This window comes from Pteronotus mesoamericanus, unplaced genomic scaffold, assembly GCF_021234165.1.
Source record: "Pteronotus mesoamericanus isolate MK-2021 breed Mesoamerican mustached bat unplaced genomic scaffold, CSHL_Meso_final scaffold_507, whole genome shotgun sequence".
Classification (NCBI taxonomy): domain Eukaryota; kingdom Metazoa; phylum Chordata; class Mammalia; order Chiroptera; family Mormoopidae; genus Pteronotus; species Pteronotus mesoamericanus.
This window is the reverse complement of record NW_026555319.1, coordinates 16,855,750-16,879,687: the sequence shown is the minus strand read 5'-3', so window position 1 is coordinate 16,879,687 and position 23,938 is coordinate 16,855,750. Positions and strand designations below refer to the sequence as shown.

The 23,938-nt window shown below is 58.0% G+C and overlaps 1 protein-coding gene across 7 annotated transcripts; it reads right to left on the bottom strand.

Annotated features, from left to right (window-relative positions):
- On the bottom strand, positions 1 to 22,161 carry SMTN (smoothelin). Of its 7 annotated transcripts, none has more exons than XM_054594281.1 (21): positions 22,077 to 22,161; positions 20,252 to 20,382; positions 15,486 to 15,634; positions 15,010 to 15,103; positions 14,839 to 14,917; positions 14,653 to 14,750; positions 13,399 to 13,719; positions 13,238 to 13,310; positions 12,605 to 12,676; positions 12,013 to 12,525; positions 11,656 to 11,828; positions 9,639 to 9,731; positions 8,442 to 8,594; positions 8,280 to 8,355; positions 7,036 to 7,200; positions 6,873 to 6,935; positions 6,590 to 6,656; positions 5,455 to 5,628; positions 5,153 to 5,270; positions 4,446 to 4,597; positions 1 to 347 (listed from the first exon to the last, which is right to left on the bottom strand). In XM_054594281.1, exons 2-21 carry the CDS (start codon positions 20,300 to 20,302, stop codon positions 197 to 199), a joined length of 2,835 nt encoding a protein of 944 aa, XP_054450256.1. In that variant the 5' UTR covers positions 20,303 to 20,382; positions 22,077 to 22,161; the 3' UTR covers positions 1 to 196. The 7 variants fall into 7 exon arrangements, with proteins under 7 accessions (XP_054450256.1, XP_054450252.1, XP_054450251.1 ...); XM_054594280.1 differs by lacking the exon at positions 9,639 to 9,731 and adding an exon at positions 3,329 to 3,493 and having other exon boundaries at positions 280 to 347; XM_054594282.1 differs by lacking the exons at positions 1 to 347; positions 22,077 to 22,161 and adding an exon at positions 1,943 to 3,493 and having other exon boundaries at positions 20,252 to 20,363.
- Positions 22,162 to 23,938: the final 1,777 nt, after the last annotated feature.

Sequence of the window (23,938 nt, the reverse complement as noted above, 5' to 3'; positions counted from 1 at the left end):
ACATTCCGAAGAGAGGCAGAGACAAGTCAGGGTCCTTGAAAACCAATAATTTATCAAAACGCTGCTTGTGTATGCAAGGGGGAGGGTGTCGCGACAGACAGGGCAGCTGTGGGCTGGCTCACAGGGAGGGGAGGGTGCCTGGATGGTGGGGGCAGCTCGCTGCTGCCGCTGCCGGCAGGCCGTGCAGGCTGGGAGGCTAGACATTCTTGCCACGCAGGCGCAGCTCGTGGCGCCGCAGGTGGTTGTAGAGCGACTGCACATAGGTGAAGACGCACTTGGGGTCGGGCTTCTTGCCCATGATCATCATGTCCTCCACATCCACCAGGGGCACGCAGTCCACCAGCATCCTGCGGGGAGCGGGCACAGGGGTGGTTGTCAGCCCCGGTCCCAGCTCTCGTGGTGACCCTCTACATGAAGGTCTTTTCACTGCCAAAGCCTGCTTGTTTCCCATAAACTCCATACTCTCGGTCGACTGAAGAGATGGGAGCCTTCCAGGAAGGTAGGAAGCCCCAAGCTCCACCCATCCAAGCCTGGAGGCACTTTTGCTGGGAACGAGGCCAGGCAGGTGGAGGTGAAGATGCAGGAAGAGGAGAGCTGTGTCTCATCCCAGACAGGGCAGGGCATTAGTCTCTACACCTACCCCTGGGGAGGCTCTGACTACAGACCCCAGCTGCTTCTCTCTGGAGGGCCACCATCTGCTCACCCTCAATGGCACACTCTAGCTAGCACAAGCCTCTCAGCTGGGCCATTGCACCTGAGGGGCCTTACCCCTGGCAAGTCTTTCCATGAGCCAGGACCTTCCCAGGGACACTCTGCGCCCAGTTATCTGCCAACTGCCTGACCTGGTACTCCTGCAGAGAGCCCCCAACCCTGAAGCCCTCCAATCCCTTTTGTTGCCCCAGACGACAACCCTTCTGTGTGAGATGGCCTCAGAGATGTGTGGGTGTGGGGGGAGGGGCAGTTATTTAACCCTTATTACCCTCCCTGGATAGAGCAGGGGAGGCAGATGAGGGTCCCAATCAATACAGATAGGACTATCTAAATCATGCTCAGGGGCGGGACCACCCTTCTGTCCATCCTCCAGAGTGCTAGATGTACTTTCCTGATAGGGAAACTGAGTCACAGAGCAGAGGAGTCATTTGTTTCAAGCCTCACAGCTTATTATGTGCAGGGCTGGGCCTGATGTGGTCCAGGCCCCCAGCCCAAAGTGTTGGCACCTGCCTGGAGCTCCCTTTCCTACTGCAAGAACCCTCTCCCCACTCTGGGGTGAATGGGCTACAGCTACTAAGCAACTGACAGCCCCAAACCTGTAAAGCTGGAGTTTGCTCCCTGTTTCCATTTCTCGTCTTCTTTCAGAGCAAGACCTCTTCTGCTTTTCTCCCTCCCACCTGCCATGACTGACATATAGTAAGCACTTAGTCAGTGCTGTTAAGTGAGTTTCCTTTGGCAGGGAAAGCAAAAGCGCAGGAATTGCTCTCCTGTTCCCAAGACACCCAAAGGCTCAGGACTACTTCCAATTTTGTGCCTTCAAGGTCAAACCTGGGACCATGGTAGGGCTGCGGCCTGCTCCCAGGCTCGCTGAACTCCTTCAGAGAAGAAACCTGGGAGGAGGGAGACCGCTTTCATTCCAGGCTCTATCCCTGACGAGCTGTGGCTGCTAGATAAAGCCCTGCTCTGTGACTCAATTTCCCCATCTTTGCAGGAACAGTATAGTCATTTTCTGGCTCATTTGAGACCTTAGAAGCACTTAGGAGGAGTGAGGGGTTCCCAGCTCTGTTGCTGATATGTTATGTGCCCTGGGGTCAGCCCTGCCTCAGAGTGGGCTTGTTTTCCCAGCTGTACTATGATGGAGAAGGAGCCTCTTTCTGCATCTTCTTCCAGCTGTGGCTATCTTCCCAGGGATCCCAGCTTCCCTCCCCCAACGTGGAACTCCCTCCCACCCCTGGTGTCTTCCCTGGAGACCTTATAAAGCCATTGTTTACACTGGGGCTCACGACTCAGGGCTCCAGCTGCCCCAGTGACAGGCCAAACACCAGGCAATTTGAGCAACAGCACGGCTGAGTCACACTTTCCAACTGGATCAGGGCCGGGTTGGGCATCCTTCCCTCCAGGCCAGCCTTCTGGGCAGCAGCTCCTAAGTCCATATATGACCTGGAGACAGCACCAAGCCCATCCTCCCTCACCTGCACAGCTTCTCTGAGTATATGTGTGTATATGTGGGCTGCCCCCAACAATGGCTCCAGGCCCCGAGGGGCATCTGAGTGCACCTCTAGCTCTGTCCCTGACTCACATTACTTTGGTCCATGCCTTTGCTTCCTCTGGGTCTCTGTCTTTTCTTCTCTTTACAAAAGGGGTAGGAAAAGTGATGGAGCAAGGTAAAGAGGCACCGTGGGGGGCGGGGGCGGTCAGAGGTTCTAGTTTCTGGCCCAGCTCTGACCTGAACCCCCTGGGACACTCTGAGCCCATCCCTCTCCTTCTCTGAGCTTGTCTGGAATGGACATTTAGCTCAGGGTCTGAATTCTCTACTGTGGCCCTGAGGTGACTAGAGAGGAAATGCCACAGCTGACTTGGGGGATCCAGGATCCCAACCAAAAATACCTCCCTGCTAAACTGGCCCTGCTCCTGAGCTCCCCAGTATGGAGCATGGCTCCACCAACTCCCCAGTGCCCAAACTTCAGGCCTGGGAGGCTCCCTTGACCCTCCTTCTGCCTGCCCATCTGGATGCATCAGAAAGCCTGTCCTTCTACTTCTTATTAAGCTTCTCCAGCTATCTAGTCTACCCCCTTGCTCCACATCCCTCATCCACGGATTGTTCTAGAATGCTAACAAGGCCACATACATCCCTTCTTTTTTTGGAAACGTTTTATGACTCTTCTCCTCAAGAGGAAGTTCAAACATCTGACCATGGCCCCCACCTCCATCTTACCCCCAAACTAAACTTCCTTCCCTCCCGAGGGGTGAAATGCTCTGCATCTCTTGTGCCCAGCCTTGGACAAAGGCGCATCCCTCTCTCTGGGACTCCCTTGCCCTCCTTCAGCCTGAATTTTGTCCTTCAGACCCCAGCCTAGTTTGCACTTTTTTCAGATAGCTGTCCTGGACATGCAGTCTGGGTCAGGCACCTCCCCTGGGGCCCCTCCTGGGCTCCCTCCATCTCAGTTCTGTTCGCCTGGCTCATTTAGGGGAGTGGCGTTGCCAGAAGACAGGCAAGGGCACGTCTGGCTCCTTCTGGCTCTTGTCAGGGTCCCCCTGCTTTCACCACCCACCTCCCAGGCCTCTCTCTGTGCCCCGCTGAGCGTGTCGGGCAGGCGGGCGAGGAGGCGTTTCTCACCGTGGGGCCCCGAGCAGGGGTTAGGACTTTTTGGTTTTTACCAGCCCCTTCTGGACCAGACAGCGGTAGAACTCCTGGATGTACGTGTACACGCACTTCCAGTCAGGCTCTCGAAGCCGCACCATGTCCTCTGTGTCCAGGAGCTGCGGGCAGTCCGCATGGGTCCTGGGGAGGGTAGGGGGCCGGGAAGGGGCAAGGAGGCGGGGCCCAGGTGGGGAAGAGGGGGAAGAGGCAGAGGAGAGAGAGGGAAGAAGAACGGAGAGACACACACATACACACACAGAGACATGAGTTCAGTTACATTCTCAGTGCTGCAGTCTGCCAGCCCCCCGCATGCCCCCTCCCCATCGTGGACGTGCCGCTCACTACCCATTACTAATGGTGTGCGATGCAGACAGGGGTGGGGGGCCAGACCAGTCACAGGTGCAGAGAACTCTTGGGGCAAGCGGGAACAAGGGGTGGGGGGCGAAGGCGTTGGCGCCCAGGTTGGAGAGGAGGGCTGTGCCCCAGGGAGGGGGGTGAGGGAGGCGTGAGAGGAGGTGGAGGGAGGAGGAAGAAGAAGATATCTGGGGGGAACCAGAAAGAGAAAGGCAGAGAAGAAGAACAGATGGAAAAGGGTGCTGAGGGTGAGGTGAGCAGATGGGGTAACGATTCCAAAGTGGAGGGCTTGCTGATGTCCTATATAAGCCTCTCGCAACACCTATATAGGCTGGGCGGGCAGGGTGCCCGGGCCAGGAGCCTCCTTTTGGAATCTCCAGCCGGGATCCCGTGGGAGCAGGAAGCTCTGGTGATAGTAGGAGGAGAGTAGGACAGAGAGAGGGAGAGAGGGAGAAGGGGGCAGAGGGAGGATGGAGGGGATATGGACAGGGCCACCTGGTGGGCCTTGGCCTGGGCTGGCAGGCGAGCCTGTGGCTCCTTCGTTCCGGCGGGCACCTGGCACACTCAGCGTCGGGTAGGCGGGATGGAGGAGGACGGGGCTTACTGGGGCGGGGAATCTCAGCCACTGTCTGACAGGGCAGCTGGCCAGCTTCAGGGGGCCTCGGGGCAGCTGGGCCTGGCCCAGGTGCCCAGCCCCAGATGCCCAGCCGACACCAGCAGGGCTGGGGCCCACACTTACTCAGCGGATGAGAAGGCCACCTCAAAGTTCTGGCGCCGGTTCTGCGGGCTGAGCTGCCCGTAGTCAAAGGCCTCAGGGAAGAAGTTGTGCACCAGGGCACAGAAGGCCATCCCGTCACTCCAACTCGAGGAGAAGTTCTGGATGTCCACGTGCTATGGGTGGTAGTAGGACTGGTCAACTCCCCCATGCCTCTACCCCCGAGTATTTTGGCAGTGCAGACCTAAGGTTACTGGGCTCAGAGAGGCCCTGTAGCTTGTCTAAGCCTGCAGAGCAGGTGAACAGTGGGAACATGAGCCTCCTCCAACTTAGTCTGTCAACTCCCATGTTTGCAACTTATAGGAACAGTGTGACCAAGAGGCCCAGCACCACCCAGCTAAGGCCACATCCCCATCACTCCTTCCCTTACTTATAGAAACTTATCCAGGGCCCCCCAGAGCAATGAGGAGGGGACTCCAAGGGTAGGGTCTGGCCCTGAACTGTGCCTACCATCCAAGGGGCCCTCATTAGGCCCTGCCATTTAATTACTTATTCTGGAACTTAGGGCATGTTATGTATCCTCTTTGAGCCTGCTTCCCATTACAGGGTTTCCCATTTTCCCAGCCAATCATGGTGGCTCTGAAGGGTACAGGTTGATGAGAAAGCGTTCTGCCAAGAGGGAGGTGTCGAGTGCTAGGGGACTGCCTACTGCCCGGTCCCACAGAGCTCACCTCGTAGCCACGCGTCTTAGCCCGGCACCAGTCTAGCAACATCTGCTTGATGCTGTTGGCGTTGGGGACCCCAAAGCTGGTGGAGCGCTGCACAGGTGCACGGGGTCCGCCAGGGCTGCTGTAGGGGTATCATCAGGAGCTGGGTCACGAGACTAGAGGGGCTTCTGTCAGCCCACCGAGTGGGCCTCAGCTCCGCATCCTTTGATCTTCAGGCTCCTCCATCCCAGCCCTTTCTGTTTATGGCCCCACTCACCACTTCCCATGCACCGCCCCAGCCTCCTCGCCCGCCCGCTGCAGCTCACCCCGCTGCGCCCTCCTTCTCCAGCTTCTCGATCATGGCCTTGCGTGCCTGGGAAGCTGAGGTCTTGGGGAGGCTCTGTGCCTTCATCAGCTCTTTCTTTTTCTCTGCCTGGCGTTTCTCCAGTGCTGCCACGCTGCCAGCTCGCGAGCTGGTCTCATCCTCGCGGTCGAAGATACTGAGGGACCGGGAATTGACAATTAGGGCGCTCCCAAGTCTCCAACGAGGGAGGGGTCTTGTTGCACTCCACACCCCACACTCTTTCAGAATCCCCTCTGGCAACGCCAGCCAGCAAGGGAGGCGTCCTCATCACACCATTTTACAGCGAGGCACACCGAGGCTCAAACAAAAAGGAGATGGGAGTTAAGCTCTTTTCAACAGATTTGGCCTCTGGGTAGTTCTCTGAGAAGGCTCATTGTATTGTCAAGTTACAGACAAGTTCAGATTTTGGACATTATCAATGAATAATGATTGGCATAATAATAGTAATGGTGGTAATAATAATAATATTTCATGTCTTTTGAGCCTTTGCTACATGCCATTTAAAACTTCACAGGAGGAGAGAGGGATTCTTATCATTCACACTAAAGATGAGGAAACTGAGAACCGTGTCCTCAGATTTCCGAGGGCATGGGGAGCAGCGCAGGAACTTGGGAACGCAGGTCTCTGTGCGTCAGAGTCCCTGGACCCCTCTGGTTCCTAGGCTGATTTCTCATCCTGTTCCTGCTTTCTATCAGCCCCGACATCTCTAACATAGATAGAGGGATACACCCCTCCCTCATGGGTGTAAGGTATAAAGGAGCTCTGTGACAGGGGATGGTGCCCACAGACACCGGGAAGTGACAGTGTCACCAGGCAGCTCAGTGTGGTAGACAGAGCTCTCCAAGGGTTCAATGCTATTGTTGCCATTCAGAGCCGTGTGACCCGGAGCAAAATCTCTGGCCTCCCCTGTGGTGTAGTTGAGGACTAGGTGAGATTACAAGGGCAGCAGAAGCGGTTTGACCCTTACTCCGCCCCTCCCTGGCTGTATGCCTATCACTTCTCAGCACCTCGGTCTACCCCTCTGCAGAATGGGTGTGCGGTGAGGTCCCCTGTGATGCCGAGTTTTCTGTGGCCTGGGGGTGGGTACCCGTGCTCACCTGCCCATCTTCTTGGATGATGAGGAGGAGAAGGTCTTGGTTTGCACCACGGTGCTGCCACCACCATCTGCAAGAAAACGGAAGAGGAGCATGGTGAGGCCGGGGTTGGGTATCAGCAGACGGGGTGAGGGTATGGGGAGGGATGCTGGTAGCCACAGGCAGAGTAGAGGAAGTGACAACTGGACAGAGAAACACACAGACAAAACTACGAAAAGAGAGTTCGAGGAAGAGCCTGAGGAGGCAGGCAGGCAGGTAGGCACAGGGCGTCGCCTGGTGGCCTTACTCTCCGAGCGCCTCACAAAACTCGATTCCACTGTGGTGGTACGGGCCGTCCGTGTGCCATCATCTGGAAGGGCAGGGGATGAGAGGACGGGTGTGAGAGGCACAAGGCCCAGTGGGGTAGATGTGTCCCCACCCTGAGCCCAGAGCCCTGTTCGGCCCCTTACTGGAGTGGACGAGCCGCTCAGTCTTGGTGACAGTGCTGACAGCTGAGCCATCGGCTGCCCGCTGGGTGTGCCTCGTGGTGGTCTCAGTGGCCATGTTGCCACGGCCCTCCCCTGGCCGGGCTCGTGCCTCTTGTAGCCTTCGTTCCCGTTCCTTGTCCCGCTGGTCTGGGCGGGGGATGCCCCATGCATGCCCAGGAGGGTCACCCATCACCCACACGGCACATATGCACGGGCACAGGGGCACACAAGATGGGGTGGAGGGCAACTTGTTAGAAATATGAAGATGCAGGGTACAAGGAGTGGCTGGGGGTGAGGGAATAGCCACAGCCTGGCAGGGAGTGGGGGGGTGTGGTGTGTGGTGATGGACTTGAGAAGAAACACAGGAACATGGGATAGCTGAACTCAAAAGGGGGAGTATTTGAATCAAAAAAGGGAGCTTCTATGGGACTGGGTAGCTGAATCTGGAGGGAGTGTCTAGATCTAGGGAGGATGTAGCAAAGTCCAGCGAAGGAGAAACTGGGTGACAGCAATAGTTGAGTGGGCCTTCAACTGGGCCTCAGCCAGGAGGAGAGTGCTAGAGGAAGAAAGAGCTAGATCTAGGGAAGGAGAACTTGGAGGTACCTGAGAAGCAATTTGACCCAGGGAAATAGTAGTTGGGAGAGAAGGTGGCGAAGTGGGTAACTGGGCCTAAAGAAGAAGTAGGTAGGTGGAAACAGAGGCTGGGTGGTCATCAGTGGGCCCCGAAGGAAGCAGCTAGATTCAGAGAGGGAGTAATTAGAGTGCCTGGAGAAGCGATGGACTCTAGACTCTGAGGGAAAGAATAGCTGGGTTCATGGAGGAAGCAGCTCTGCCCAGGGAAGGGGAAGTTAGGTGGGGGTAGAGACTAAGGTGGTCATCAATGGACCTCAAAGAGAAAGAAGCAGCTGGGAGAAGGAGTATCTGGATTCAGGGACCGAGTAGTTGACAGGACTTGGAGAAGCAATTGGATCCAAGGAGGAGTAGCTGGGTGAGAGAGTAACTGGGTCTAGGAAGGAGAAGAGAAGCTGGTTGGGGATAGTAACTGCGGTGGCTGGGGGAGAGAAGCAGCTAGGGAAGGGGGGAAGGAGGCAAGGGAATGGCTGGGTCTACAGAAGAAGCTGAGTAGGGCAGTTACCAGCTGGTGTGTCCAAGAACCGGACCCCAGCGTGAGGGGAGCAGCTGGGGAATGGAGCAGCTGGATCTAGGTGGGGCAACTGGCTATCTACCTCTCTTCCTTTGTCGGAGCTCACGTAGTGCAGCCCGAATAAGCTTCCGCTCCTGGAAGTCCGTAGTCTGATCCAGCTGCAAATAGAGTCCCTGTCATTGCCCACCTGGTCCCTGGTGGTCCCTGCCCCTGCCAACCCCCAGCCCACCAGATCCGGCGGTACCATCTTGTCCAGAATGCCCTCATCCTCGATGGCCATTAGCTCCTCAGTGCTCAGTGGGCTCCGCCTCTCTGGTGCTTTGTCCACCCGAGTCTGCTCAGCACCGTTGGCCACTTCCACTGCAGCAGAGGGGGGTTCTGCTGGCTCTGGTTCCATCTGCAGAGTGGGGAGAGGGCATGGACTTTAAGCAGAGGCCTAGATGCCATGCCAGGGTGCCAGACCAGCTGCTCGTGCAGCCTTGGAAATAATCACTAGCCAGACAGTCTGCCTGCCCAAGGATGGGCTTGGAGGTGTGAGGCGCTGAGAGCCTTGTTGTAGGGTTTCCCATGTACCCAGGATTGTGTTAATACAATTAGTAGTGGCAATATTGGTGATTGTCATTCAATAGTAAGCACTGTACAAGCACTAGGGATTTTACTGTCCCTCTATAACAGAAGGGAAAACTGAGGCTCACAGCAGCTCAATGACCTGCCCACAGTCCTCCTGTAAGTGCAATGCAACCTAGGATCTGAGCTAAAGGTAGCCTAGCTCCTGAACCTGAGTTCTTTCTACTATTTCATTCCCAGCCCCCTCTGAGGCAGGCTGTGCTATCCTGCCAGTTTCCAAGGCTTGGGTCCTCCTGGGCCGGTGCCCAGACACCACATTCCCCTCCACCTTCCCCCCGATACACACCAAGGAGGCTGGACCAGGGCCCAAAGGCTCCTGACCAGGTGTCTGACTGGGGCCGCTCAGAGCCAAGTCCTCACTGAAGTTCACCCCTACTCCCCGCCACCCACTGAAAACCACCCTCTAAGGGGCCTCTAGCCCCAGCCTAGGGCATCTCCCTAGCCCCTTGCAGACAAGTCCCCAGCCCAACTATCAGAGCTCCTCCCCTCCTGGCAGGGCCTCTCTGCTGTAAGGGTAAGAAGAGCTGAGGTGGCAGCTGCTTCAGGGAGGCTCAGCCTGGCTGGGGCAGGGGGTTGGGGTGGGGGTGGGGCTGGGGGCTGGGCCCTGGCCAGGGGCTGCCAGTGTAGCCACCACGCGTGCCTCAGGGCCAAGAGCCTGATACCCTCTCACCTCAGTCTTGGAGTATTAGTGCCTCAGTCCCTTGTACAGATAGGTAGACTGAGGCTCGGGAATGGTGGTGGTACACCTAAGGTCACTCAGCAGAGGCAAATCCTGGCTCAGAACCACCCCCACCCCCAGCCCATAGGGACTTACAAGACTGCTGCTGTGGGCAGGGCCGGCAGAGGAGCGGCGGCGGGTGCTGAAGGCAGGCGGGTGGGCCACGGGGGTCCCAGCATCCTCAGCGGCCTGGAAGAGGGCCTCGGGGTCGGCGGCGGCCAGGAGCAGCTCACTGGGCTCCAGCTCAGGCTCAAGGTCGGGCACGAGTGGGACCCCCAGCCGCAGGCTCAGCACTTCCACCTGCCTGCCCAGTGCATCCAGCCGCCGGCTCAGTGCTGCTGTCTCCGCCCGCAGCTCTTCAGTGGCCCGGGCCACTGGCTCCACGGTCGAGACAGCTGCCTCGGCTGCCTGGGTCACTGCCACCCGGCCTGCCTCAGCCACTGCCCGCAACTCCTCCAATGCCTGGCCCAGTCGTTCCTCAAGAGCTGCGGCTAGCTCAGACCCAGGCCCTGGTACCCCCGGCATGGTGCTGGTGGGGGCTCTGTGGTGGGGTGGTGATGGGGACAGTGGTAGGGACTGCTGCCTCTGGCTGGTAGTGTCAGAGTCTTTGCAGCTGGTCTGAGGGCGAAGGCAAGGGCAGTGGGCCCGCCCCGCCCCCGCTGGCCTCCCAGCCCGCTACCGCCAACTGGGGCTGCAGCCCAAATAGAAACCTATTCTGAGCTCCCTGTGAAGGGGGCTGTGGGGGAGGGGTGGCCTGCCCAAGCAGCCTGACCGACAGGCCTGGCTCTGGCCCTACAGAGATCAGATATGAGGCGCAGCAAGGCTGCATGGGTTCGGAAGGATTACTGAGGCCAGGGCCCCATGATCCACGGGTGGGGAAACTGAAGCAGGGAGCAAGGAGTGGGTCTGCCTGGGCCACCCTGTGCCTCAGCTGTGAGGGTCCAGCCTGCTAGACTCCGGAGCTTGCACTCCTTTGTCTTCAGGCCACACTGTTTTAGAAAGCCTTGAACAGATGAGAGAAATGAAGGCAAGGGGAGGCAGGATGTTGAGCAACCTACTGTAAAAAGTCTCTTGTCCTTGAGATAAATGTCCTCAGATCCAACCACAGACTTTTAGCAAGTACACTATAGGCACATTATCTGCTTCCCCTTGTTTCCCCTTGGGAAACTGAGGTGAGTTGGTGGCATCAGACCCAGGGCTCACGGTGGCACTTCCTACAGACCCAAGGGCCTCAGCCACGCCATCCTTGCTCCCTTGGCAGATAGCAGTTAGGTCCTGCCCTGTGGGGGGAAGGGTGTTTTCTTGCCCCTACCCTTTCCTCGTCACCCGTGAGAAGGTCCAAAGCTGGCTCTAGCCATCACACCTCAGCCAAAGTCCTATTCAGTTCCTGGTGCAGCACAGAGGGCATTACCTGGGCAGCCGGTGGCCTGCTGGGGATTTCTTCCCCGGCTGAGCTTCCAGCCAGCTGATCCCAGGCTTGGGAATGAATAATGGAAGGGTGCAATGTATTCAGTTCCCGTGGCACCTGCTAGGTTTCTGCTTCACCTGACTGGCGCCCCCCTGCCCCATCTGTCCCCTATCAATGCTTCTTCCCAGACCCCCCCCCCCCACCCCCCGCCCAATGTTGACGCAGATGCTAATCGCTAATCTCCAATCTTCTGAGGGCCCAGGCTGATCTTGGATGAGCGGATGATCAGTTCTGCACCTCGATGGCTAAGGTCCAGTGTGGGGTAGGAGCAGGGGCACTGGCACTGCCCCAGGAAGAAGGGGGCAAGCACTTAGTAAGTGCCCTTCTTGAGCCTCAGTTTTCCCATCTGTTCATTAGGAATGAATCAACCAATTTTGGAGGAAGGATCAGAAATCAGCATGTGGGCAGCTTAAGACCAATACAGAGTAAGCTTCTGACACGTCTAGTGGACGATAGGCTAGTGCCTGGCCTTAGCTGTGCTACCAACTGGCTGTGGACTGTGGGCAGCCACCTTCTCTCTCTGGGCCTCAGTTTCCCCATGTGTGCAGTGGAGAGATGCAGAATAGAGGAACCCTGCCAGCCCTGTACCACGACGCAGTCTCTATGAGGTAGATGGTGACGTTGGTGGGGTGAGGAAGGGCTCACCTTAATGCTGCAGCCTCCTCGGCCACCAGGGGAGGCATGGCTGAAGCTGGTGATATGGGTGACACTGCCCACCCGGGCTGGCATCCCAGGGCCGCTGATATGGCTGATGGTACTTTTGCCCCCACTGCTGGTGCTGAGAAGGGTGGGGGGTGCCCGCAACCCCAGTGTGAGTTCTGGAAGGGGAGAGAGACTACTGTCAGGATCAGGTGGGGTGAGGACAGTGCCAGCCGAGGTTGATGATATCCCCTTGATCCCAGAACACCCTTTGGAGACTCCCTGAGCCCTGGTCGCAGCACCTGTCCTATGTGCAGAGCTGCAGAGCTGCAGAAACTCATCTCCAGCAATGGGGAGACCTACCTGCCCTCTGGTTGCCTGTGGGCAGCAGCACCCGGCCTGTGGGGGTCTGGCCCCGGCTATCCTTGATCTCGATGGTGAATGTCGTCTTCATATTGGCCCCTGGCTCAGCAGTGCCGACAGCCACGGGCAGCAGGGCACTGGGCTCCTCTGAGCAGACCACGGCCCCCCCTGCTCTGTTTTCAAGGGGCCTGGCAGCCAAGCCCCGCCCCCTGGGGCCCTCCTCCTGGGGGCAGCTCTGAAGCTGCCGAGCTGCTCCTTGCTGCTCCTTGCTGAACCCGGAGGAGGTGTCACTAGGGCCCTGTGAGGAGGAGCCGCTGGAGGAGGAGGCAGGGGTGGTACTGATGTGGGAGGGGCCCAGGAGCTTCACAGGGTTTGAGGGACCTAGAGCCGCCCGAGGTGGGCCATCCTGGAGCCCAGCAGCCATAGGGGAATCAGATGTGAACTTGCGCACGCGGTCCCGGACGGAGCCAGCCCGCTGGAATGGGGACGGTCCACTGACACGAGGGGCGGGCTCTAGAAGAGACGGGAAAGCTGTCGGTGGTTGGGTGTGACAGGGACTGCTTCGAGCCTGGGATAGTGGAACAGGCAGTACCTCGGTTCTGGGCTGGCTGGCGGGGGCTGAGCACGGACAGGGAGCGTTGGCAGGGATGGGGTCCAGCTAGGTCTGGCAGTAGCAGGGCGCAGTAGCAGCCATGTGGGGGAAGAGAAAGGAGAGTGTATGAGGGTCCTGACCCCTTCCTGCAACTCAACCTCTGTAGTCCATCCTGCACCTCCCATAGCTCCTGGCCTCCCCACTCAGTTGCGTTTCTCTTACAGGCCCCTACTCCCCCTCCTGCACTGACCCCAGGATGATTGGACACTCCTGGGGGCTGGGGTTAGGCTTGGGCTGGAGGAAGGGTGCCCAGATCCTTCCTGCAGATAGGGATGGAGGACACCCCCCCACCCTGGCCAGCACTGCCCACAGCTCCAGCTGGGAGATGGGCGCACTCCCTTATTGGGGAAAAGAATGTGCCTGAGGCCTGTTGCCTTTCATGGCTGCGGGAAGCCTCTGGCCATCACTGGGAGGGGGTGGGAACACCTCAGGGGCAGTGGGAGGAGTGTCAGGGACTGCCTGGACCTGAGGAGGCTAGAGCTGTCTAGGCACAAGAGCCCATTTCTCAGGCAGGGAAAGAGGCCAGGGGAAAGGAAGGCAGGTGCCCGTAGCTACCCTTGCTGGGACCCTCACCTGCTCTCTTTGTGTTGGAGGGGCCTTTGGCGGGGCCTTGGACAGTAGGGGGCTCTGTGGGGCCAGGCAGGAGCTGCAGGGGAGAGAAGGCAAGGGTAGGGCCTGACTTCCAGACCAAGGAGCTAACCTGCCTAGCATCCCTCCCACTCATCCAGGCTCACCTCGTTGACCTCCTGTCTCTCAGTGCTGTGGGGGGCGGGAGTGTCCTGGGGCTCCGGGCTGGCAGCCCTGGGCGGGCTGGCGAGTGGCTTGGGGCTGCTCAGAGCCTCGGCAGCAGGGCACTGGGCCTTGGCAGGCTCTGGTGGAGGCTCAGGAGAGGCAGAGGTGGGAGAATTGTCGGGTGAGGCAGGTGAGCTGGATGTGCTCCCAGGTGGGACTTGCAGCAGGAGTGTCACTGTGGTCACATCACAACTGGTGACTTCGGGGGTTGGGGTTGCCTCCGGGACCTCTGCCTCTTGCTCCTGTTTCTCTGGTTCTGGCACCTGCGGAGGACCCACAGAATGCGGCCAAGCCTCCCCAGGCTGGCAGGTGCGCAGGGCAGGGCATGCAAAGCAGAGGAGCTGGACACGGCTTCCTGCAGGCGCACCTGCACAAGCACGCGCCCTGGTCGGCCACAGGCCGTGTCTGATCCTCACTTCCCAATGGCTCGGCACTGCCTGGTCACAGGAAGTTCAGAGAAGATAAGATCCTAATGCCAGGGGTTGAGGAGGGCAGGACACCTGCTGGGGAGTCCCAGACTTAGCAGATCCCTAGACCCGAGGCATTGGAACCTCGGCCTCAGCCTGGTTAATCAGGGGAGAGGGTTGGTGTTCTACCAGGGACCCAGCGGCCTCTGCTGGCCACTTAGGGGACCAGCATGGCCTGACTTCTCACCCACACTCCCTGGAGAACAGAGTCCCCTCTGTGAACAGTGTTCCACGAGTCAGCTCACGCCCAAAATTCAGGCCCCATACGCCAAGGTAAGCATGTGGGCTGTTTGGAGGGGGAGGGGCAGCTGCAGAGTAGCTTTTAGCTAGGGAGGTACCGGGGTCATATACGCATTTCAGGGAGATGCTCGTCTGCTGAGTGGAGGCTGGATGGTGGCACGGAGGTGGAAGGTAGTTGTGAAGGTGGGGAGGCCAAGCAGGGAGGTCAACAGAGTGGTAATGGGAGATGGACAGGAGCCTGGGAGCAGTGTAGACAGGTTAGCTTTGAGGGGAAGGCTTGGGTATAGACAACAGTGGAATGGAAGACATATGACTAGAGGGTGTCTGGGAGAGGGGGCAGAGGCCTGAGATAGACCCCTAGTGTCCCCCAAACATAGCTGGGGGCCCTTCTCAGTCAAGGACAGTCTTGCAAAGACACAGGGGGTCTTGGCTGCTAGCATCTGTGGGCACAGGACACTGGGCCATCCTCCCATGTTGGCCACCTCTTACCTTACACCGTTCTAGCCTGTGCGCTGCCCGCCCCTTGCTGTCCTCTCTTGAGCCATTGTTGGGACGCCCACTGCACAACCTCCCAGCCAAGGTGGCAGCTGAAAGAGATGGGAAAAGCGTCAGGTGAGTGGCTGGGTGGTGCTAAGGGCAGCACAGGCAGGGGTGGGGCCAGGGCAGGGCATGTACCCTCAATCTCCTGGGCCCGTACTCGGCGGATGGCAGCCCGGATCAGCTTGCGTTCCTCGTACTCACCGGCACCTCGCAGCTGTGGGTGAGAGGCAGGCCACGCGTATTGGGCTATGGAGTTCAGGTCTTCACCTGCCCTGCCCCCATCCCCTGCCCTGGCCTGGGCCTCACCAGCGCAGTCAGTTCCTCCACATCACTCATGGACTCCAGCTGCCCCGCCAGCTGCACCAGAGCAGCCCGCTGCTCGGCCTCCCGATGCTGAGAGCTGCAGGGACATCATGCCTATAACCCCCACTGCCGTGGCCAGGTCATGGAGGATGAGGGCTCAGAGCAGGGGCCAGGACAGGGTACCCAGAACCTTGGCCGTATAGCTGTGAACATCCTTTGGCCACATGCTGGTGCATGCATGCCTGTGGACATGAGCTCTAATAGCACACACTCAGACATGCTATCCACCTGGATATGGCCGGGACACCATGGCTGGTATGTTGTCCTTGCCCACAAACAGCCCTGTGTATTCCAAATGAGTGTCTGTACTGCCATTTGCACACCTAGGTGGGCAGCAGACACACCTCAGCTGTGCCTGCCTGCACAGCATGGGCTGAGCCCTGGCCCCTGCATGTCCTCGCCCCACAGGCCCAACTCACTGCAGCCAGTTCTCCTTGTTGTCCTGCCGCTCAGCACGGAAACGTTTGGATGCCAGGGCCTCTTCCTCTCGCTCTAGCTCCTGCCGCTGCAACTCCCGGATGGCCGAGCGGATGCGCCGCCGCTCTGCCAGATCCACTGTGACCTCCAACTGCAGGGCAGGCGGGGGCGAGGGGCAGGTCATTTTGGCTGCCAGGGGCAGAGGGTGGGCACCAGCTGCCCACGGCTTGGCCTATCGTACAATGAGTGATCTATTTCCACGCCCTCTGCCCAAGCCTGTCACGTGAATGCCCGCCCACCCACCCACCCACTCAGGATCTCAAAGGGAGACCCAGCTCACGCAGCCTGGGCGTCTGGACAGCCCACCACGGTTCGCAGAGTAGGCAGCCAGCACCTGCCGTCCTGTGCCAGGTGCTAAGGCAGGCACTCCTTCCTTTGACTCCCTCCTCTCAGAGCTCTTCATCAAATCCCTAAGAGCCCGGGAATCATGGAAGGAAGAGGAAGAGGGAGGCCAACTTATGGGCCCCTAACAGCATCCCGGGGAACAGAAGGGTGATTCAGGCAGCTGGAGTCTACGTTGTGAGCAAGAGAGACTCCCATGGTTTAGATTCAAAGTACCACAGCTCTGCTGGGGGGTTGCAGCCTCACCCACATTGGACTGATTGGGAAACCGAGGCAGGAGCCAGCGCTCAGGAGTCCTAGTTCTCCTCATGGCTATTTCCCCTGCAGTGGCCCAGGCCTAGCCACCACTGAACGGGGGGAGGGGCTAGGGCCCGGAGTGGGAGGGCCAACCCCACAGACAGATATGCAGCTGCACTAGGGTTCACCCAGTGTGTCCATGGGGGACAAGTGCTCAGGCTTCTTAGCCCCTCAGTCCCTGGGAAATTGGGAGTAGCTGGTCTAACCAGGTCTAGGAAAGGGCACCTTCTCTGGGTGAAGTCAGCCAATCTTGTTACCTCTCCCACACCTCGACCCTGCACTGTGCCTCTGTGGCTCAAGGGAGGACTGCCTACGGCCCCCAGGAAAACAATGGCAGACATTAGCCTCCAGTACGGGTCTGAGCCAGATGGGAGCAAGTGTAGTCAATGTGATTTCCTCTGCCCCTACCCCCTAGATCACTTACAGGCAGGGCCCAGGAACCCTCTACCCCCCCTTCCTCTTTAGCCTCTTCTGTGATCATTCCTTCCTGCTCCTTGGGGGAGCTGGGTGGAGGTTGGGGGTATAGGTTTCAGCAGGAAGTGTGGGCTGGCCCAACTGAGCCACTTGTAGCAATCTGAGGAGCATAGGGAGAGCCCTGGGGACAGAGTCACTTTAGGTCCCTTCAGGCTCCACATTCCTGAAGATCTATGGAGGGTCAGGCCAGAACCTCCGGCTGGCTCCAGCCCCAGTTTAGTCTGGTCCTGGCTGGGTGGTCAGGAGCATGTCTTTAACCTCTGTGTCTTGGTTTTCTCATTCACCAGATGGGACAATGGCTTCCCCTTCAGGCTAGTGGGTGGGGATTGGGCAGTGACTTGGATCCCCCTGCCTTACCTGCCACATAGCTTTTGCTGCAGTATTACCTCCCTGCTTGGTTCCAGCCACTTAGGAGAAGGGAAAGGTGAGGGCAAATGAGTACAACGTAACAGAGGTATTGGTAACATTTATTGAGAATCTGTACGGGACATTCTGTGCTGAGCCCTCACTTGTCCTAACCTCACAGAAACCCTGGGACCTTATTACTCCCATTTGACAGATGAGAAAACTGAGGCTCAGGGAAGAGAAGTGATTTGTTTATGGTCAGGTGACCTGAGCCAGGATTTGAATCTAGGTCTCTCTGACTCCAGGGTCTGCGCTAGGATGAGGACAGCTCTGTTGCTGGAGTCTGTCTGCTATAATGAGTACCTTGAGGTCCTTGGCACTGTGTCGGGGGTTCCCTTCTAGCCTGGTCTAGAGATACCTATAAAAGGACTAAGGCATGGGAGGGGGGACTGTTTTAGCAGAGGGAGGAAGAGTGAGGCTCACCTTCCCACCTCCTAGCCTTGGCCTTGCCTCAGGCTCAGAGCCCTCTACGGTACTGTTTGAAGATTGAAGGCTGGAGAGGAAAACTGGTCCAGTCCTCCTTATGCAAGGGGTAGAGAGGCTTAGATGCAATGACTAGCCCTTTGTCTTCTGGGCCACCCTTTCCAATGCCCATCCAGAGATGGGGTCCTTGTCCATTAAAAAAAAAAAAAAAAAAGGCCTGATGTGGGAACTTGGCCACCTTTGCAACACCTGGGGGCCTCAGTGTCTCCATCTGGAAAATGGAAGCCTATTTGATTCCCTGCCAAGTGGATAGGGCAGGGCCTGGGAGATGGACAACCTCATTCCATTGGTCGGTCTCCAACATGACCCTGCCCTTGGGCTTGGGGGCAAGGATCCACCCACAGTGTCCCTGTTGTGTGTCCTGCATTCAGGACCTTCTCAGGCCCCACCGCTGTGTGTGGAGGGGGCTGTGGGAGGGAGGGAAGTACAAAGCGCCATTGTCCACTGGGGGAAGGGGAAAAGGATGGGGCGGTTTCCGAAACTGCCCAGCGAAATTCTCCTGGGAGGAAAGAGAGCGCTTCCTCCGGGGGAGGGGGGCGCCTCTGGGTACTTTCTGCCCTCTCTGCTGGGGGCATCTGACAGGCCCTGGCATCTCCTTGGGCCTCAGTCTCCCCACCAGCTCAAGGGAGGAGACTTACTAGGCCTTGGCTCAGGCCCAGCCCCTCCAGTTACGGTGGGGGAGTGGCTGGCAATGTAGTGAGGCCTCGCCAGGGGGCGCTGACGGCCCGCAAGCTTCGGAACCCCGCCCGCGTTTCGCCCGCCTGCTTGTCCCCCAGTCCCCAACATGTCCCGCACTAGACGCCCAGGAGGGAGCCAGACAGGAATCGCCCCGTTACTGCCTGTTTTAATAGCCCCGGCTACGTAGAGGAAACCGAGGTTCACAGAACTGAAGTAGCTTCCCCAGGTCACCCAGCTAGTTACTCCGATCTGTAACTCCGGACTCAGGTGGAGGGGCACGCGGCGTACGTGTCCCTAGGCTCCCCCACTCCCATGTTGCCCACCCCCGCCCCAGGTCTTCAGGAATGTGCGGGAGCTGCGCCGGAAGCGGCTACTAGAGTCCCCAGATCAGCCAGATGTCGGGGCGGGGGCAGGTTTTTCCTTATAAGGCCCGGCCCCAGGGGAGGAGCCCGGCTCGGGACACCCCCGTTCCTGCCACGAGGCCAGCCGAAGCCGGGCCAGGGCGCGGGGGCTGGACCCTCGGAGGCGTCGGAGCGAAGTAACGGCGGGTGCCCTGCGGTGGAGAAACCGGCCTGGGGTAGTAAAGACCTCGGGCAGCTTTTTGGTCCGGAGACAAGGGGCGGGGTCTCGTTAGTCCTTTCCCTGGGACAGGCACTGGGCTGGGCACGATACAGCCACTGCTGCGGCTCGTCTGAAACTCTTCCACTGCCCAAATCCCGCAGAGGTCTAGGGGTGGTGTTTGGAGAACCATAAGCCTCAGAGGGAACCCCTACAGATGGGGATGCGCGGAGAGGGCTTTCTCTCTGGACCGCTCAGCGTTTACTACCTCTTTTAGAATTCCTACTTCCTGAATGGAGGTCGAATTGACCTTTGGAAACCCAACCCATCCCCTCCGGGCTGCACACCTCAGGCTGTGGCGGTGGCAAACACCCAAAGGTGCTTGTCTGAGGACACACAGACCTAGTGCCTTGGTGGATCATGGCAGCGGCTGGGCATAGCCCAGTGGCTGGTCTGGACTGGCTGACTCCAGCCCCTGCTTCCAGAGGAATGGTAAGGGGGTGGGGTAGGTCACTTGCCTTCTAGGGAAGGTAAATCTTTAATTCCCGCCCCGGACAAGGGTCAGGGGCTGGGGAGGTGGGGCACTGGTCCTTCAACCAGTTCAGCTGCTCCATGCCCTTGCTGGTGGGCATGTGCCTGTCCTGTTGTGTTGCCGCACAACTTATTTGTGTATGGTGGGGGGAAGGGGGAGTGCTTTAGGGCACTCAAGAAGAAGCTCGGGAAGGGATAGATTGGGCCCATGCTGAATTTCCATCGCCATACCAACTCTAATACCTAGATATTAGGTTCACACACACATTGCCCCTCCCATTTTATAGGTAAAGAAACCGAGGCTCAGAGTGGAAAAATGACAGACTATAAGTCACAGAGCTCATAAGACTCTTCTGGCCTTGACTTAGTCAGGACTCTTGGTTTTCCGTGCCCCTCTTTGGGGTTTGTTTGGATCCTGGCACACCCTCTTCCTAGCTGGGTGCCTTTGGGCAGGTGAATTCACTTAATCTGAGGCAGTGTCCTCCTGGCTCGCAGAGTTGCTGTGACCATTTTGTGAAATAGTGTGCCTAGCACCCAGCCTACCCCTGCTGTGCCCCCGCATTATTAATCATTGCCGCCTGTATTATCATTGGGCCAGCCTCCAGGGGTGGACGCTGCCCAGGCTGTTGCCTGGGAGAGGAATATCCAGCCTCCCTACACTTGTGGCCGCATATGGGTGAGTCCTTAGCAGTTACTATTTAAAAGAGTGGTAGCAGGGGGGGGCTGGTAGGGATCAGGCCTCAGCACCTGGCATGGACCGGCAAATGCCACTGGGGCCTTTGCCTCAACCATGTGGAACAGACTTAGTCCTGTTCCCCTGAGCCCCCTCTCCTTTCCCCTCCCCCATCACCTCCTCTTGTCAACTGAGAAGTAGCCTGGAAGGTCCTGTCTCTCTGGCCTGGCCTGCCTTCCTGACATTGGGGGTGATGGGGCCACTTACCAGCTTCCGAAGGGCTCCTTCATCCAGACCAGCCAAGGCCTCGTCCGCCATCTTGCTGGCCCCTATCTCTGTTTGTCCCCTCCTGGTGAGATCCTCAGTGCCTGTGGCACTTAACACCAGCTCAGGGAATTCTGCAGGGGACAGACATAAGTCAGGCCTGCTGGAGCCTCTTCTAGTGCCTCAGTTTCCCCTCTTACCCATAATCATTCATTGCTGTCCCATCCTTGCTACCTGTGATGCGGCTCCTGGCTGGGAGTTGCCCTCTGCCCTATGGTAGTGTGCTGGAAAACTCAACAAATTAGGAGTCCCTGGTTCCAGTCCACCCACTCAACTGCCAGCTTGCTGTATGGCCTAAGCTGGGCCCTCACCCTGTCTGAGCAAATAGGGAGAGTATGGACCTAGATTGAGAAGCTAGGTGCCACCAAAGCCCACCCAAGCTGTGATCACCACCAGGGGGTGCCCACCAGACTCCACAGTTTCCTGTTCCACCCACCCATCCCCAAGGCCTGCCCAGTCCCACCTATCCCCAAAAGCTCAGCTTCTGGCTATGGGCTGAGGCCTTCTGTAAGTCCTTCCTGCTACTGCCATTTTCATTCCCCTAGGTGACTTAAGGCTTCCAGGTAACGCCCTGTCTTCCAATTCTTGAGGACAGCCCTCTGTGCACACCCCTCTCTACTCCTCCCACTTCTGCCCTCCCCGTAATGCCAGCTGCCCTGACCTCTAGAAGCAAGGTGTCAGGGACCTAGCTCCTTTCACCAGTTCACACACTTAGAATTCAATTCCTCAGCTGAAAGCTGACCCATCCAACCTCTGGATTTAGGCAAATTGAGGATTGGAGAGGACTGGGGATTTGTCACAAGGGGAAGGAGGATCCCAAAACCAGAGGGCAGGGATGAATTTTATAAAAGTCTTGGCCACCTCTGCCTTCTGAAGCCCCCTTCTGAAGTGCCCTCAGGGGCTCAGGACTGTCCCTTTTACCCCCTCATTATCCATCAAAATGGCCCCCTAAATCCTGATCCAGCCTCCCAAGTGCAGCTCTTTCCTTCCTCCTACAGCCCTACCAGTCTTTCTGGAATTTGAGGGTCTACAGCCTGAAAACCATAGGTGTTTAGTTAATGTATGGGGACTGAAGTGCCCCCAGGATTCCCCCCTTTTGTTTACTCATCACTCAGTCACCCCTTCCCTCTCCCCAGAACAGTCACTTGTTGAGTCACCCAATCCAGTGAATGGGTCTGGGGGAGGGGGTTTTCTAGTCCACAGAGATGGTTTCGTTGGACCCTGCCTGTTTAAGTTGCTGCTTGCTTTTTCCATCCCTGTAGCCTCAATAGATGTCAATTTCCTAGCCTCCCTCTGTTGGAGTCCTTGCTTCTTACCAACCTACTTTGGGGTACCCCCCCCCCCCGCAGCCAAGACTGTCACTCGCCAATTATCAGACTTAAGTTCTGAGTTCCCCCAAGTCTTCTGAGGGGCAGAGGTCCCTAAATCTGTAATCTAGGACCTCCAGGGTACTCTAGGAAGTCTCTTTTCTCCTCGGGTATTCCCGCTGCCCCACTCGAGTCGCATGGCTCTCTGTCACAGTCTTGGGTCCCCTGCGATTGTGGGAGACCTCAGTGGAATGTGGGAACTTCTCCGCGGTGTCTGCCCCCACTGGCCAGCGCCCGAGGAGGTTGTGAAGCTTCCTGGTCTCAGAGCATTATCCCATGGTTTAGAACCCCCGCGGGTGGGTGGGGGCTCCCAGGTCTGGGAGTCCCAGAACCCCGCCCAGATACCCGGCTTCCACTCCGGGACCAGGAGGCCCCCACGCCCACCTCTCAGTCTGGCTCACCAGTCGCACGCGGGCTCAGGTTAGGTCGCTCGGGATCCGACAGATGGCTAGGAACAGTCAGGCGGAAGGCGCCGCGACCGGGATCCTAGGGCCGCACAGCAACCGTCCTCAAGATTCTGGAAGCGCCGCCTGTCCAGCCGCGCCAGCAGCCCGGTCGGCCCCGCCTCGCCCAGCCGCGCCAGCCAACCCTCGAGAGGGTCCCGCCCACCCTCGTGCTCCATTGGGGCAATTTAATTTGACGGCCACGCCCCTCGCGGGCCTGGTGTGTAGGAAATTGTAGTCGTGGGACTACTGCCGTGGTGGCCTTGGCCGGTCGGGTGAGTGTCGGCAGGAGGACGCAGTTTTGAGCCAAAGTTCAGGAGGCCCCCCACTCCCCTCAGGCCGGGGTAAGTGGCCTGAGATCGCCTTCGGTCTGGGAGCCTTCCGGACAGCCCTCCTCTTTGTTCGTGAGACCATGTCCCCTCCCTGGACTCCGCCTCCTCCTCGCGTGGGTCGCTGCGTTTGGCCGCTGCCCCCAGGCTGCTTTCGGGACACCTGGTCGGGGCCACCTTACAGTAGAGACTGTTACTGGCAGCATTTTGACCCTATGCTGGAGCATCTCAGGGACCACCTCAGATGGAGCAGGATCAGTCACAAAAGCACCGCTTTCTCAGCCGACACACCTTTGCCTAGATATTGCCCCCATCTGCCTTGCTTCTCCCTTCCAAGCCCTTCCGGGTCTGCTTCTTGGAGCACTGCAGTCCTGAACTGGGAATGCGGAAGAAACTGAGGCCCAGAGAGCCAACATGCTCAAGACAACACGAGGAGTCAGCCAGGGGACGCAAAAAGCTCAGACCCCCTGGGGAAAGCCACTCTGCCTCCCTTACTGGAGGCCCCAGAGTCTCCCACAGGCCTCCCTGGAGAGCAAAGGGAGCTGGAGCCTGGGAGGTGGGGTCTGGGGTCCTGTCGGTCAAATAAAAATAATAGTATCAACTCATTTTGCATTTGTCAGATACCAGACATATATCCCCTATAGCTACCATTTGAGTCCAGGATTACCGTTCCATTTTACAACTGAGGACAACAGCTGATAGGTAGTCGAACTGTGATTTATACCAGCACCTTTTGAGTCCAGAATCTCTGGGGAAGTGGGTCTGTTGCCTCCAGCAGTCTCTTAGCCCCACCATTTAGATCCTCTGTGCCTATCCACCCACCCCACCTCACCCCCATCTAGAGAGAGGTTCAGTATCCACTGCGAGGCCCTTTTAAAAGAATACAATTTCATTCCATATCCTTGACAGGTGGTCCCATTTTACTCATGGAAAAACCAAGGCTGAGAGGGAAGAGACTTGTTCAGGTCACACGGGACGAGAAGCAAACAGAGCCCAATTTGGAGGCTGTACTCCGAGCTTCCCTTCTCCTGGGCAGGCTCCCTGTAGGCCCTCACTCCTTTACCTACATGCCGTCTTATTCTGCAGAACGAAGAGTCAGCGCCTTCCAAGACCAACTCTGTCCAAGACCAACTACTTCAAACCTCGCGCGCGCCCGTAGGTACAGCCCCTTGGGGTGGGGCACACCAGGTCCCCTGGCACTCTCAGGGCCTGCCTGAGTGACAGCTCCCGGCTCCAATGATGGCCTGCTTCATGCTAGCTCCGCCCCCTACAAGTTGGGAGGAACCGCACAGGTGAGCCTTTGTCCAGACTTGCCAGGTCGCACAAAAGCTCTACAGTTCTTGGTACCGCGAGCCCTCAGGGCTGGGGTCTTCCTAACTGCCGGCCTATTTCCCTTCCTCCCTGCAAGGGGCGGGGCGGGATGGAATGAGGTGGTGAAACAAAGATCAAAGGACAGTTCCGTGCGCTGCTCGAGAAGCTTTAGCCACATCC